This window comes from Corylus avellana, chromosome 6 (genome assembly GCF_965113065.1).
Source record: "Corylus avellana chromosome 6, dhCorAvel1.hap1.2, whole genome shotgun sequence".
In the NCBI taxonomy this organism is placed as follows: Eukaryota; Viridiplantae; Streptophyta; class Magnoliopsida; order Fagales; family Betulaceae; genus Corylus; species Corylus avellana.
The window spans coordinates 81,973-98,045 of record NC_142495.1 but is presented as its reverse complement, the minus strand read 5'-3'; the positions used below and the strand labels follow the sequence as shown (position 1 = coordinate 98,045).

Sequence of the window (16,073 nt, the reverse complement as noted above, 5' to 3'; positions counted from 1 at the left end):
AATTATTGTAATTGTGAATGTTAAGATAGATATCTTTGTGTTTATGTGTAAATGGGTGTATTTATGTGTGTAATAAATTTAAATACATAGTATAAAATATATATATAGACTCGGTATTGAATTGTTTAAGATTTGAGTTAATTTATCTAATTGACTTAAATGATAAAATCTTAACAATAATTAATTAGCTAATTATTAGTATGAATTTTTTTTTAAAAAAATATTAATTGAGCAACTCGTTTGAATAAATAAATATATTGAAATTGAACATATTATTTAACTCGAGAGTAAATTGGGCGAGAGTCGACTCAAGTACAGGCTCACAGCCATAAAAGACCGTACATGATAGAATCTCAATCCAAAAGGTGCCCTTGGCCCACTACTTTAGTAGGACGGGAAGGGGAAAGAATAAATTAAAATACCGAATACATCAACTGACCAAAGGCCCGACTCCAAAACTAACACGTATGTCAAACACGTATCTGATTTCTGTGATCTATTAATTTTTTTTTTTTTTTGAAAATAACTTCTTCTATTAATTCATCAAAAAATAAACTGTGATCTATTAATTATAAAATAGAGATTTGCATATGAGTAAAATTTTTTGAATGAATAATTTAATTACGTTACAGTTGCCGCTGCGAGAGGGTTAGAGAGTTTTCCTGTGATCTCTTAAACTGTTCCCCGGACCCGGAGAAACTTCAAACCCAACCCCTATTTCCAATCATTTTCAACTGGGTTTTCTTCTAATTCTTGTCTAATCCCATCTTCTTGATCAAATCTTTTACAAATAATATATTATTTCTTATATTATCAGCGTGGGAGTTTTGCTGCAAGAACGTAAATCTGGACAACTAAAAATTGATGTCTGTATCTGATAAGGAGATCTTCAATGTTGGTGCCAGTGGTGGTGGGATCCATGTCAGAGAAGACGACGGAACGCAGCAGAGAGAGGATAGATATGTAAGTGGTGGTGGATGTACAAGGGATTTCGCAAAGGCAAAGCAGCTGATCTTACATGCCCTCACAAAAGCCGAGAAGCAACTCCTCAGAAGAAGGAATAAAAAGATCTCCTCTTCTTCTGCTTCTGCAAATGCCGGGACTTCAGGTAAGAGGTTTGGTTGTGTTGGTCGTCGTGGTAAAGGTTGTTACTTTTGTTTCACGCAACCCCAGACTTTGGAGTCACCAACTCACGCAAGCGACCCAAATGACCCAAACTTCACCTATGAGATGCTGAAAGCTTTCATAGAGAAGAATGATTTCTATTCCAAAGAAAGCAATACCCACTTAGATTTTGACCTCACCTCACATGGTGCAGAGTGAAGAAGTCGTGTTTAATAAATTCCTCCGTTATTGTTTTGTGCTTGTTGGGCGGTAGTGATTATTCAGAATATTATTAGTAGCTTTGAAGAAGTTTCAGGACATACAGATTATGAAAGACTTTTTTTTTTTGGGGGGGGGGGGAAGGGGGGCACTTTTCGCTGTCAAATGTTCACTGTTACAATGAGGAAGTGTCTCCTTGGTGTTTCAGCCATGTTCCATGTTTGCTGCAAGATTATACGACTACAAACTGGGGATGCGCCGTGCTCAAATGGTGGAGAACCGAGCTTGATTCATCCAATTGTTATTTTGGTTAAGAATTTCGGATGCAAGTTTTCGTTTCTTCTATGACTCATTTGGCAGTCCACATTATTGTTCTCTGAGGAAATTCAATCTTGTAATTGAACGTGGTAGTCAGTTTGTTACCTTGAGTACGAAGTATAGGTGCAGGTGCTTTATTTTGAAAGAGTGCATTGATCCATTACGGAAGTGGAACAGGTTTTCAAAACCATTGGATTCTTTCAATTTGTATAGCCTTTTTGTTTAATTGATTTATTTTCATAATGTATACTTTTCTTAAAATTATATAAATTTATCTTCTCATTTTCTGTACACTATATAAATCAAATTTGTATATCTTCTATGTTTTGTTCCTTGCTTCATGCCTCTTTCCTGCTAAATTAATGAGGCAGTACTCTGGAAATCCATGGCCAATGTCTCTTTGGTGGAGGACTAAATCCCTTGAACTGATTTTTAAGAGGTGTTTGAGTCTGAGTATATTATATTTTGTATGATAAAAGGGAGATGAGTCCTAACCCCCCCTCCCTCTTCCCAAGTTGGTCCCTTTGCTAAGTTCACAAGGGTCATTGTTGTTCAATATTTCGGTGATGTATAATAAAAATACCACTCACACTTTAGGTAGGACGCAACTGGACAAGCTGAACATAGACTCTAGGGAATAGGACCTTAAAGGTCTTAGGATCACACGGAGGAAAATTTTATTTGTTTTATGTTGAAGTATTTTTTTTAATGAAGTAGATTTATGTGGAAAAGTTGTTTAGAAAATGATTTGCCAATTACTTCTGAGAGATACTGAAGGCAAACTTGCGTTTGGTTGAACTAATAGTGTATTCTGGCAATGTATTATCTGCATCTAGGGAAGGTAGTCTTGCTCACATCTGTACAGAGATAACATCTGTGGTGTCTTTGATCTTTCCTTCCATTATTTATTGATATGTACCATTGTTTCCCATAATTGGAGGTATCTGTTGTCTTAAAATATATTTTGTAGCATTTTGGGTCAGATAATGCGACTCTTATTAGTGTACCTTGAGCGTTCCATTGTGTAGTGAATGGCAGATGTTAGGATGTGCCGTTTATTGTTGGCAGCCCATGCCACTCCACATGATATTGGAGAAATGCTAATCAATTACAATCTGCGGCATATTAGACAGCTTGTCTTGCGAATCTTTCCTAAACTTCCATTAATCTTGTTGTAAGCAGTAACTTTTGGAATGTCTTGCTAGTTTCATGGAATGTCCAATTCTTCTGATTTGTCAATCTTGATGGTTTTCGGCTACATGAGTTTTTAATATTTTACCAGGCTTCTGAGCCAATTTGCCATTATATTACTATAATACTTTGGTGAAGAAACCATATAATTTTCCCTGTTATCTATTCCTTGAGCATAAGTTTTGATATCGAAACAGTGAAAATTTACTTATTCTTCTTGGTTCTAGTGGTACTATTTGTAGTTGGTGGCAATTACATTTTTATGCCAAGTAACGGAAGAAACATCAAAGTTTCTATACAATTGACACTTTTCTCTCGTTTCTTATTCTTTCTTGATATGTAAATTGTATGTGGAAAGAATTAAGCCTATAACCTCTTAAATGGTAGCAAACCTAATTTCTGTTAAGAGACGCTAAGATTCATTCAAAGTTTCTGCAATAATCTAGTTTAGAACATGAGACGACTTCCATTGCTCAAATTCCTAGAAAAGCCTGATGAGAAATGAAATATTTTGTTTCTTCTGTTTCTTTCTCTAGCTAGTTCCTTGTAGTTGTTGCACATTCTGATAACTGGCTTATCTGAACACCTCAGTGGTTTCACTGCACATGTTAATTGCCAAGCAATGGCTGAGCCATTTTACTAACTGGACTACCATGATTATCAATATGATGTTGGAAACCTTATTTTCTGTCCTGAGAATTATTTTCCTAGTATGTGGCAGCATCGCTTGACATTTGAATAAGATGGAGAATATTTCCTATGCTAGCACTTTGTTAAGGCATGGGATAACTTGATCAGCAGAAATCTCTAAAAGCCCCATGAGAAATGAAGATTCTAAAGTCTACCCATAGTGGTTCTATTCTTTGCTCATCTTTTTAAAGATCATGTACAGCATGTATGCAATTATATGCCAGAAACATTTTTCAATAATGCTCCTGTCTATGTTTAAGATTCCCTTTACAAACCATACCTTCTGTTAATTCTGACAGCCCCAATGTGCCAATTTAGTTTGCATGACGATATTTTTGGTTTAGAAACTTGAGCTGGTTCGATTCTTACTACCAAAGTTTTAAGACAAGTTGGAGGCTTCTAAAAGAACTGACGGTGGCATGTGGTTAGGAAAATTCAGTTTAAGCCAATTATTTATGCATACCATAGCTGATCAAGAGAAGAAATCACATCATTCCTGATCTGAAAAGGTTCTTTTGACTGGTAGAAACTTTTGGAGGACAGTATTTTTGTTGATGGGGATGTGGAGATGAATTCAATTTCTGGAGCTAATTAACAAATTTTTTCTCAAGTAGAAGTGTGTTATGAGTTATGATTGAAAAATGGATTGAAGGATCCTAAAATTTCGTTTTTATGAGAGCTTAAAGACTCTGACTTGTATCTTTGATTTCTGTTTTAGAGGAATAATTCTTGTACAACTTAGCATGTTGGTTCTAATATATCATATAAGATTATATTTTTATATTTTATTCTCTTGGAAACGTTTGCCAGATGCTTTATCTTAAACCCATCTACCGCAAAGAAGAAAGAAACCACAGAGACTGGGGATGCCCTCAAGCGAAAAAGCAGCTTAGACTGCTCAGCACAGGATTTCTTTTTGATGTTTACTTGTTATTTAATATTTCTTTGTCCATGACTTTAAAACGATCATGAGATGCTTAGGGAAGTACTGTGAGCATAAAAAAAACTGTGTGGAATACTTTAAAGCATATGAAAAAGATATATTTATGCTCAAGAGACTACAGGCGAAAGGTAGGAGCTATGTAGAAATCATGTAACATGTAAAGCACAATATACAAAGGTAAAGTAGTAGTTTCTTGTAGAAAGGAGAAAGATCTGATTGGATGTCTACGTTTCTTGTAGAAAAATGCATAGAGTTGTGGAAATCCTTAATTGGCTGATTGTTAATCCCAAAGCAATTAGCTTAGTTAAAAAAAAAAAAAAAATGTTATATACTATGTTTTTATCGCACAATTATTCTATGATGTTAATATGACAATTATAATCAACTATTAGATTATTATTATTTTTTAACAATGATTAATCTAAAGTTATTTAATACTATTATATTAACATTGTAAGATAAAAATTTAATTTTTAGCATTGCTCAACGAAAAATTGTGCGTATAAGCTAATATGCCACTCACTTGTGTACTTTCTCCTACAGTTTTCCAAGGTGGTGAGAAGGTGACACCAAAACACAGGATCTGAATGCTATAGGCGCAACAAATGCTATAGAGACCATTTGCAGCCTGATTTTAATGTTGGAATCCAAGATGCATGTTGATGCGCTTCAATCTCTTCAGAAAATTGAACGCACAGGAAGCAGGCTTCCTCATGAATTCTAGGCTCTCAGAATTTATCCTACTTGCTTTAATTTCAGAAATGAAACGATATACCAGAAACATATTGTTGATTATGAGCCAAAGGAACCCCCACCCCCCCTTTTTTTTTCCTGAGCAAACCAAAGGATTGCGAACCATTATCTTCAAGCAGGTCGACCTAATTTAAATTAAAGGTTGTTAAATTAAGCCTTAAAAAACAGAAAAAAAAAAAAACAAAAAAACGAAAAAGAAAAAGAGATTTACTCACAATGGATCAAGCGAAAACATAAAAGTAATTGCTACGCCTATATTCATCGGTACGGGCACCAAATCTGGTGTCTGCGTCACATTCCCCCTTGATCCGGAAACTGACCCACCGCCACCTACACTAAAAGCACACATCGTCATTGCAAATACCCATTATCTTGTTCATTCAGTCTGACACACGATTGAGGCCAACACGTGACTCCCATAACTCACTCTCTTGTTGTTTACTTGGCATAATGTGTCCAAAAGCATGGGCCATCCCGCTACTGTACGCTCATCCTCACCCCCAAACAAACCCAACTGTCTCCTTCCTTTCATCTATCATCATGGGTGTGATCCCACTTCTAACTTTTTTCTGTTCATATGCATATATTTTAGTTGGACTCTTTTTTTTTAATGGGAACCGACTAAGCTAAAATAGAAAGTGATCTCAGTACTGTTAGAGCCAGGTACCAGTAGAAATTCGAGATCGTGCTATTTTATTTATGGATGCGATGAACGACCTCCATTATCCTTCTTTGGAAACGGAACCGCCCCCATAAAAATATGGTTTTCTTTTTCCCTTTCATGGTTTGTGACTCCCTTCTTCTCTTGGATCCATGTCTTGGAGAATGTTACATAAATAATTGTGAACCCATCAAGGAAGTTGTCTGTGAGTGTGTATATCTTTAAGAAACACTAATAATACTAGTCCTGGTGGTCCCTGCTAAGTGCAAAGTGCGAAGTGCTGGGATTAAAGGGAGGGCAGAGACAGTGGAGGCAGTGATCGAGATGTTGTGGGGTTTTCCATGAATGGGTCGGGGTTTCCTGGACACACTTTGGATTCCTTAAAACTTTCTCCAAGCTGTTTTCATATCAGTTTGGCCAGACTAGTTCTCACAGAATTGGCTATTGCTTCCTGCTGCTCAACCGATAACAAGGTTAGAATGTTTTCCATTTCTATGCTCTTTCTTGCTTTCTTTTTTTCTTTGTCTTTGTTATTTTGGGTGACAAATAATTCTTCCTCGGATGAACATCAACTTGGGATTTTTTTTTTCCAGAAAGTTTCGTTCTTAGAATTTCTTTGTAGGTCTCTAAATTTGGAAATTGTTGTTAGCCATAGCCCCTGTATGAGTTATTTTCATCTATCAATTTACCAGCTGTAGTACCGCTTCTCTTTTTTGACTTTTGTTTTAGCTGAACTAGAACTATCCTTAGCATATGATTCAAATGCTTACTTTATTAAAGTGTCATATAATTGGCTTCATAATTCATCAATAAAGTGGTGTCTTTTAAGCGATATGCAATTCTGTTGTTATTTGTTGATACTGTTTACTAGGTTGCTGTCACTAATGCATATATACTTCAAAGAATGAAGAATCAGCGTGGGGCATCTTTGTTTTTGTACTGTTTGCTAGGTAATGGAGATATACTTCATGCAGATCATCAAAGAGCATCTTTGCTTTACTACTAATGGAAAAGACGTACTACTATTGCTTAAGCTATGAAAAGACTTTCCCTTTATCTGTCATTGAGTTTCCTTATCTTGGATGCTTCATGTACAATTTTAACAATTGTGACTTTTGGGGCATCATGAAAGTATACTCATAAAAGTTCGCATGCTCTATTACTACTGGACGATGACCATGTGAACATGATTACAATAACAATGATCGCAACCATAACTATGTAATTATTTACCAGCATTAACATTCTGGTAATCCTTTTGATAGGTTTTATGGGGTGTGAGATTATTTTATTTCTTTTGTTTTATTTTTTCAGTTTGCGTAAATGTCTTCTTCAAGGCCCAGCCACTCGTCCAGCAATTCAGGGCGCTCGAGACACAGTGCTAGGATCATTGCGCAGACCACTGTCGATGCAAAGCTCCATGCAGATTTTGAGGAGTCGGGTGATTCTTTTGATTACTCAAGCTCAGTGAGGGTTACCGGTGCAGTTAGTGGAGATCAACAACCTAGGACTGACAAAGTAACAACAGCTTACCTCCATCACATACAGAAAGGCAAGCTTATCCAACCATTTGGTTGCTTGCTAGCCTTGGATGAGAAAACTTTCAAAGTCATTGCATACAGTGAGAATGCCCCTGAAATGCTGACTATGGTCAGCCATGCAGTCCCAAGCGTTGGGGACCACCCAGTTCTCGGCATTGGAACAGATGTGAGAACCATATTCACTGCCCCCAGTGCCTCTGCATTGCAAAAGGCCCTGGGGTTTTGGGAGGTTTCTCTCTTGAATCCCATCTTAGTCCATTGCAAGACATCTGGTAAGCCCTTTTATGCAATTGTCCATCGGGTAACGGGTAGTTTGATCATTGACTTTGAGCCAGTCAAGCCTTATGAAGTCCCCATGACTGCTGCCGGGGCCCTGCAATCATACAAGCTTGCAGCTAAAGCAATTACCCGATTGCAGTCATTGCCAAGTGGCAGCATGGAAAGGCTTTGTGATACAATGGTTCAAGAGGTTTTTGAACTAACTGGTTATGATAGGGTGATGGCATATAAATTTCATGATGATGATCATGGGGAAGTGGTCTCCGAGATCACAAAGCCAGGGCTAGAACCATATCTGGGTTTGCATTATCCAGCTACTGATATCCCTCAGGCCGCACGCTTCTTATTTATGAAGAATAAGGTCCGTATGATTGTTGATTGTCATGCAAGACATGTGAAAGTGCTTCAAGACGAGAAGCTTCCGTTTGATCCGACGTTGTGCGGTTCAAACTTAAGGGCACCACACAGTTGCCATTTGCAGTACATGGAGAATATGAATTCCATTGCTTCTCTAGTGATGGCAGTTGTAGTTAATGAGGGGGATGAAGAGGGAGACAGCTCTAATTCTGTGCAGCCACAAAAGAGAAAGAGACTCTGGGGTTTAGTAGTATGCCATAACACCACTCCGAGGTTTGTTCCATTCCCTCTTAGGTATGCCTGTGAATTTCTAGCTCAAGTATTTGCCATCCATGTGAATAAGGAATTGGAGTTAGAAAATCAAATTGTTGAGAAGAACATCTTGCGTACCCAAACACTATTGTGTGATTTGCTGATGCGAGATGCACCCTTGGGAATTGTGTCACAAAGCCCAAATATAATGGATCTTGTGAAGTGTGATGGAGCTGCTTTATTATACAAGAACAAGATATGGAGACTGGGTGTAACTCCAAGTGATTTCCAGCTGCATGACATAGCCTCATGGCTCTCAGAGTACCATATGGATTCAACAGGTTTAAGTACAGATAGCTTGTATGATGCAGGGTTCCCGGGGGCTCTTGCTCTTGGCGATGTAGTATGTGGAATGGCAGCTGTGAGGATAACTTCCAAGGACATGATTTTCTGGTTTCGATCCCACACTGCTGCAGAAATTCGATGGGGTGGTGCAAAGCATGAACCTGGTGAGAAGGATGATGGTACGAGGATGCACCCAAGATCGTCATTCAAGGCTTTCCTCGAAGTTGTGAAGACAAGGAGTTTACCCTGGAAGGACTATGAAATGGATGCAATCCATTCTCTGCAGCTTATCTTGAGGAATGCATTCAAAGATATTGAAACAACGAATATAAGTACCAATGCCATCCATATGAAGCTCAGTGACCTCAAAATTGAAGGGATGCAAGAACTGGAAGCAGTGACAAGTGAGATGGTCCGTTTAATTGAAACGGCCACAGTGCCAATTCTGGCAGTTGATGTGGATGGGCTGATTAATGGGTGGAACACAAAGATTGCTGATTTAACTGGCCTTCCTGTTGATAGAGCAATTGGAAAGCATTTGCTCACACTTGTGGAAGATTCTTCAACTGATACAGTCCAGAGGATGTTGTACTTGGCATTGCAGGGTATCTCCCTATCCATGTTTATATTCTAACTTCATTAAATTATCAATTTGTACTTGTAATATACATATGCATAAGCATGAGCGAGTATGTGCATGTGTGTGTGAGTGTGTGACCAGTCGGGCATGTGCATAATATCTTATCTAAATCCATGCATGTGCATCAAATTGATTGAAAAGAATGAGAGAACAGGAGACTCTCTGGTGCACTTGTACTGTTAAAAGATAGGAAACTGAGATTGGAGAATGAAAGGCAGGAGGGAGGTCAGTAAGATGAGATTTGTTTGCCATGCATGAAACAGATGGATTCAATAATTTTTTTTTTTTTTTTTAGCATTTATTGATAATGTTCTTTTACCTTATTGTGTGATCAGGCAATGAAGAGCAGAATATCCAATTTGAGATCAAAACACATGGGTCTAAGAGTGATTCTGGTCCCATCAGCTTAGTTGTGAATGCTTGTGCAAGTAGGGATCTTCGAGATACTGTTGTGGGTGTTTGTTTTGTGGCCCAAGATATCACTGGTCAGAAGATAGTTATGGACAAGTTTACTCGGATTGAAGGTGATTACAAAGCTATTGTACAAAACCCAAACCCTTTGATCCCCCCAATATTTGGTGCGGATGAATTTGGGTGGTGTTCTGAGTGGAATCCAGCAATGACGAAGTTAAGTGGGTGGACACGAGAAGAAGTTATAGATAAAATGCTTTTGGGAGAGGTTTTTGGGACACAAACAGCATGCTGCCGTCTCAAGAATCAAGAAGTTTTTGTAAACCTTGGAATTGTACTTAATAATGCCATGACTGGTCAGGAACCTGAAAAGGTCTCTTTCAGTTTCTTTGCTCGAAGTGGAAAGTATGTAGAATGCCTGCTATGTGTGAGTAAGAAATTGGACAGAGAGGGTGCAGTCACTGGAGTCTTTTGCTTCTTGCAGCTTGCTAGCCAAGAGCTGCAACAAGCACTTAATGTCCAGCGTTTATCAGAGCAAACTGCCTTGAAGAGATTGAAAGCATTGGCTTATATAAAAAGGCAGATACGGAATCCGCTGTCTGGGATTATATTTTCTCGGAAAATGATGGAGGGTACTGAGTTAGGATTTGAACAGAAAGAGCTTCTGCATACTAGTGCCCAATGCCAGCGCCAGCTCAGCAAGATTCTTGATGACTCAGATCTTGATAGCATAATTGATGGGTATGATTTTATTTATTTATTTATTTGGTTTTTATTTATTTATTATTTATTTATTTATTTTGGGGTGTAAATACATCATCCATTAAAAAAAAGGGGTTACAAGGAAGAAAACGTTTAAGAGGGGTGGGCTCCTCAAAAACAAACCCAAACAAAAGAAAGAACACCAAATCTGGAAACACCAAACAAGAAATGAGTGTGTTAATGATCCCAAAGGGGTCAAAAATGTCCCGGTCCTTTGTACTTTGGGCAAAAGGCAAGGAATAGACCGCATAAAGCAATTTAAGCACCAAAACAGCGGAGGGCAGGTGCATGACCATTGCGAAACTCTTCAACCCTACCTGAACCCCCAATGAAAGGGGATACGAGCAAGGGTATGACCCTCAAAAGACCTCTCAACCTTACCCTAACAGGTAGGGACATGATCCTTGCGAGACCCTTCAACCCTATCCGAATGGGTAGAGGCCATCAAGAAACCCTTCAAGAGAACCGGGGGAGGGGAGTGACTCACTCCGGAAACTAAGGTCTCCTCCACAGGATAAAACGACCAGATCCTAAGAGACCATAACTAACTAGTAACAAAAGAAGTACAGAAAAGCAGAAAATACATTAGAAAGACATAACAAAAACCAACAACAGCAAGTCACGGAGGATGGCGGAGACAGGCTGCGGCGGAGGAAGACGGGCTGTCTTGGGCATGCAAGCCACGTGTTGGCGCGTGGAGGCCTGAAGGAGATGCGGAGGAAGGCGGCAAGGAGAGGAGTGGCTAATGGGAGTGAAGGTGAGGCACGTCGGTGAGCGGGAGTGAAGGTGAGGCACGTCGGTGAGCGGCAGTGATGGTGAAGAGCAATGTAACACCCCACTTCAATGACACATAATATTGTCCGCTTTTGGCTTTCCCAAACCAGACTTCCCAGGAGGTCACCCATCCTAGTACTACTCCAGATAGAGCATGCTTAACTATAGAGTTCTGATGGGTTCATGTCCATCATGGCTTTAAAATGCGTTGTTGTCATTAAGGGTGTAGTATATATTCAAGCATATCTCCATATCCAGGCGATGTGGGACGTCACAATCACCCCCTCTTAGAACCCAGCGTCCCCGCTGGCGACCCTCATGGGATTAGCCCATTCTTGGCGTCCGTCCCAGCGAGTGCCCGCTAGCGACCTTTATGGGCTTGTGCACACTCCCCCCATCTCAGGCTGGGCTATGACTTTGATACCATTTGTAACACCCTGCTACAAATAGTATGATATTGTCCGCTTTGGGCCAAACCCATACGGTTTTATTATTAGGTTTATCCCCCAAAAAGGCCTCATACTATTTAGAGAGAGTAAATTCCATATAAACACCATCTTTTCCATACCTAGGCAATGTGGGACGTCACAATCACCCCCTCTTAGGACCGAACGTCCTCGTTGGCGACCCTCATGGGCTTGTGCATGCTCCCCCCATCTCAGGCTGGGCTATGGCTCTGATACCATTTGTAACACCCCACCTCAATGATACACAATATTGTCTGCTTTTGGCTCTCCCAAACTAAACTTCCCAGGAGGTCACCCATCCTAGTATTACTCCAGATAAAGCACGCTTAACTGCGGAGTTCTGATGGGATCATGTCCATCATGACTTTAAAACGCGTTGTTGTCATTAAGGGTGTAGTATACATTTAAGCACATCCCCATCTCTATACCCAAGTGATGTGAGACGTCACAATCACCCCCTCTTAGGACCCAGCGTCCCCGCTGGCGACCCTCATGGGATTAGCCCATTCTTGGCGTCCGTCCCAGCGAGTGCCCGCTACCGACCTTCATGGGCTTGTGCACGCTCCTCCCATCTCAGGCTGGGCTATGGCTTTGATACCATTTGTAACACCTCACCTCAATGACATACAATATTATCCGCTTTTGGCTCCCCTAAATCAGACTTCCCAGGAGGTCACTCATCCTGGTACTACTCTAGATAAAGTACGTTTAACCGCGGAGTTCTGATGAGATCATGTCCATCACGGCTTTAAAACGCGTTGTTATCATTAAGGGTGTAGTATATATTTAAGGACATCCCCATCTCCATACCTAGGCGATGTGGGACGTCACAAGCAAAGTCTGGCTTGAGTGTGCAAGCCACACGCCATCGAGTGGGGGCCCAGAGGAGACGTATAGAACAGCAGTGAAGAGCAGGGAGGCCGGTGGAGAAGATTGCGAGGCGCGTTTGGTGGCTGCACCGACGTGGAAAAGCAGATCTAGTTTTTGGGAAACTAGATCTGAAATACCCAGCTAATCCAAGGTAGAGGGCGGCGGTGAGGGGCTGTGAGTGGAGGCTGAGAACGGAAAAAAGGTGGAGGGCAGGAGTCGGCGCTGTGGTGAGACAAGGAAAGGCAAAAAACTGAGAGAAACAAGAGAAAACAAGGGAAAAAGGAAGAGAGAAACAAGAAGAGGAGAGGGGAGGAGGATGGAGACCATACCTCCTCCCCCGGAAGGCACTCCCAGAGGGAGGTGGAAAGTCTCTAGAAAGAGACGGAAGAGGAAAAACCTAAGGGTTTTCCATAAAATCTCTCTCGAGAAACAAAAGAGAGATTTTTGATCAAAGCTTTTTTAGGTTGGGTATGATTATATTTAATCTCTAAATAGTGACTTTTCTTCCCTTTGACATGTTTACAACTACATTCATTTCTCAAAAAAAAATTCTGTAATCTGCACTTTGTTCTGTATTGCTTGATGACAGTGGAGGAATAAATACCTTATACAAGGAAAACAATTAGATAATTTTTCCTGAAACATCCTTACGCTGCTACATTTAATTTCCCTGCAATGATCAGGGTTAGGTTCTTAGATTGACTACTATATCAATTCTGAATGCATTATTACTAGTATTGTAACACCTAGGGTGAGAAGAACTTCTGGTAAAATTATGCATCAGATTTTCTGTCTTTATACACCTAGAAGATTCTTGGTTTTAACACACACATTCTTTTGTAGAAGAGATGCTTGCTATTGCACAGAGGGAGTAACTCTATTTCTGCAGTTTTAATTCTTGTTATGATCTGTTGTAATCTAATATTTTTTCCCCTTTGTTTTATGAATTCTCTACAGCTACTTGGATCTCGAAATGGTTGAGTTTACACTGAATGAAGTACTGGTTGCCTCTATAAGTCAAGTCATGACAAAGAGCAATGGAAAGGGAATCCGAATGGTCAATGATGTGGCAAAGGAGATTGTGAACGAAACATTATATGGTGATAGCCTTAGGCTTCAACAGGTCTTAGCTGATTTCTTGTCGATATCAGTCAACTACACTGCAACTGGAGGCCAGCTCATTCTTGCAGCCAGTTTGACCAAAGATCAGTTGGGGCAATCTGTTCATCTTGCACATCTTGAGCTCAGGTACTAACGAATCGGGCACAAATTGACATAGGAGTTCATAAAATATATTTTTCACTTCAGTTGTGCTTGTGACTAGATGACAAGGACAAATACATGACCTTGTGAATAGATTAAACTTGTATTTACTTGCTTCTGACTTCTACGTTCACATGCACTGTTATAGTCTCTATTTATATTCATCCAAAATCATAGCCTCTTAATTCCTTGGATCAGGATAACACATTCAGGCGGAGGGGTGCCAGAAGCATTGCTGAACCAGATGTTTGGAAGTGATGGAGATGCATCTGAGGAGGGCATCAGCCTGTTCATTAGCAGAATGCTATTAAAACTCATGAATGGAGATGTACGGTATCTGAGGGAAGCAGGCAAATCAACCCTCATCATTTCTGTTGAACTTGCTGCAGCACATAAGTTGCAGCCCTGAAGGATTTTCAAGGAGAAAATGTTGTGCAATCTGTTATGTACAGTTGCAGGGGAACAGAAACTCAAAGCTGTATTTGACTTGCTATGTGATTTTCATTTATTTATTTATCTTCTTGGACATTTGTTTTGGTTCAACCTGTAAATGAGCAGGTGTTGTTATGTTTTATAATCTTCTTCACCATTGCATGGCAAATCTTAGATCGGTGTGATTTACTCTTTGGCGGATTTTTTCCGTGTTCCTTCTCGAGCAATCTGGCTTTGAGGAGAGCTAATAATTTACTGGCTTCAAATACAGCTTCGGTATGGAAAAACCTTCTGCATAAGGTCCAAGATGCTGAATTGGGTGGATGGATGGGTTGTTTCTGTAGTCATTTGGCTGGGGATTGAAAGAAAAGGCTTGCCTTTAACTTTGATTTAGAAGTTTCCATTTGTATAGAACTCGAGCACTCTGCACCAATTGTGCTTCCAAAGAGACTACCTGACCAGCATGGATTACCTTTCGTGGTCTTTACTAAATAATTTTGGTGTCCCATCCCAGCAAAATCTAAACGTTGCTTCTTGGACCCAGATTGGATTTTCCAAAGAGCTTGTTTATGTCAACCAAGTCAGTCCGATAAGTTCGGCGGATAGAAAGGCAATCTTCAAAACTGATATCTACAATTTAGGACTTCGGCTGCAGGGTAAGAGTTTTGTACTTTGGTCGAGATAGTAGCTCCTGTATCTAGAAGTAATGACTGTAAAAACGTGAGACAGACTACTGTGCTTGGTAATCCTTTGGGGGAGCAAACAAGCCAAATCAACGTATGCCTTATTGACCTTATTAATGGTTCTTATATACTTGTTATTTCCTTGCAGCTATACTCCATTGAATCATACATGTCAGAAAATAGGGCAGCTAAGAGTCTGTTTAAAATTACGGTTTTAAAAGGTAAAATTTGTTAGAAAGTGTTATTTCTGGAAATTGAGTACTTGGATTACATTGGTATCAAAGTGTGGGTTTATATGTTCAACTGTTCATAAGGGCAGGGGGTGGAACTAGAATGTTTTGTTTGGGGGGGGGGGGGGGGTTGAGGAGAGGGGCAAAAGTTAATTTTTAAAGGTATATATATAAAAAATTTGGGACCACCCCCCAAGCCAAGGAGTGGTTAGGCTTCTGCCTAAAGGGTAGCTCAATCAGTTAGAGACCACACCTCATGAAGCAGAGGTTACTAGTTCAAATCTAATTCCCTTTTCCCCACCTTGTTCGGATATAATTTATTTATTTTATTTAATTATTATTATTATTTTTTAAAAAGTGTTGGTTATGTACAAATTACCAAAGACATAGTTTATAAATAATCAAAATTAGTGTCTTGGACTGGTTCAGTAACCCCCCCTTTAGCTAAGGAAACTGATTATCTTCATATCAAATGAATTGGAGAGCATCAAGTTAGTGCATTTAGGAGGGCAAAATTGTCCACATTTTTTTTGACAAAATTTTTAGACAAATTTGCCCTCATAATTGCATTAACCGGGATCCTTCTCTTTTAGCCAAAGGGGGTTGTTGGACTATCATTCTATTTTTTATTTTTTATTTTATATATATATATATTATAAGTGACATGTGTTACAATATGATTGGTATTAATGTAGGCACATTAACAAATTTTGTCCTTTTATTTTTTTTATTTTTTTTTTATTGTATTGTAAGTGACACGTGTTACAATATGATTGGTATTAATGTAGGCACATTAACAAATTTTGTCAACTTTTTTAACTATGACTTTCTTTTTGGTTGCTTACCTCAAAGAGTGTTTTGTCACTCTTTAAAACACAACCATTTGTC

General features: G+C 39.4%; 2 protein-coding genes across 2 annotated transcripts; both read left to right on the top strand.

The window, feature by feature from the left end:
- The first annotated feature begins 600 nt into the window (after positions 1 to 600).
- Positions 601 to 1,446, top strand: LOC132188255 (uncharacterized). Its single transcript, XM_059602673.2, has one exon. It carries the CDS (start codon positions 865 to 867, stop codon positions 1,321 to 1,323), a length of 459 nt encoding a protein of 152 aa, XP_059458656.2. The 5' UTR covers positions 601 to 864; the 3' UTR covers positions 1,324 to 1,446.
- A 4,247-nt stretch (positions 1,447 to 5,693) lies between these two features.
- Positions 5,694 to 14,426, top strand: PHYA (phytochrome A). The gene is made up of 5 exons (XM_059600176.2): positions 5,694 to 6,352; positions 7,194 to 9,258; positions 9,629 to 10,445; positions 13,535 to 13,825; positions 14,039 to 14,426. Exons 2-5 carry the CDS (start codon positions 7,203 to 7,205, stop codon positions 14,247 to 14,249), a joined length of 3,375 nt encoding a protein of 1,124 aa, XP_059456159.2. The 5' UTR covers positions 5,694 to 6,352; positions 7,194 to 7,202; the 3' UTR covers positions 14,250 to 14,426.
- The last annotated feature ends 1,647 nt before the right edge of the window (positions 14,427 to 16,073 follow it).

Excerpts from the sequence above, each read along its gene's own strand:
- LOC132188255 (XM_059602673.2), top strand. The coding sequence starts at position 865 with ATGTCTGTATCTGATAAGGAGATCTTCAATGTTGGTGCCAGTGGTGGT.
- PHYA (XM_059600176.2), top strand. The coding sequence starts at position 7,203 with ATGTCTTCTTCAAGGCCCAGCCACTCGTCCAGCAATTCAGGGCGCTCG. Across the intron at positions 9,259-9,628 it reads GTTGTACTTGGCATTGCAGG|GCAATGAAGAGCAGAATATC; the intron begins GTATCTCCCTAT and ends TTGTGTGATCAG. Across the intron at positions 10,446-13,534 it reads CTTGATAGCATAATTGATGG|CTACTTGGATCTCGAAATGG; the intron begins GTATGATTTTAT and ends AATTCTCTACAG.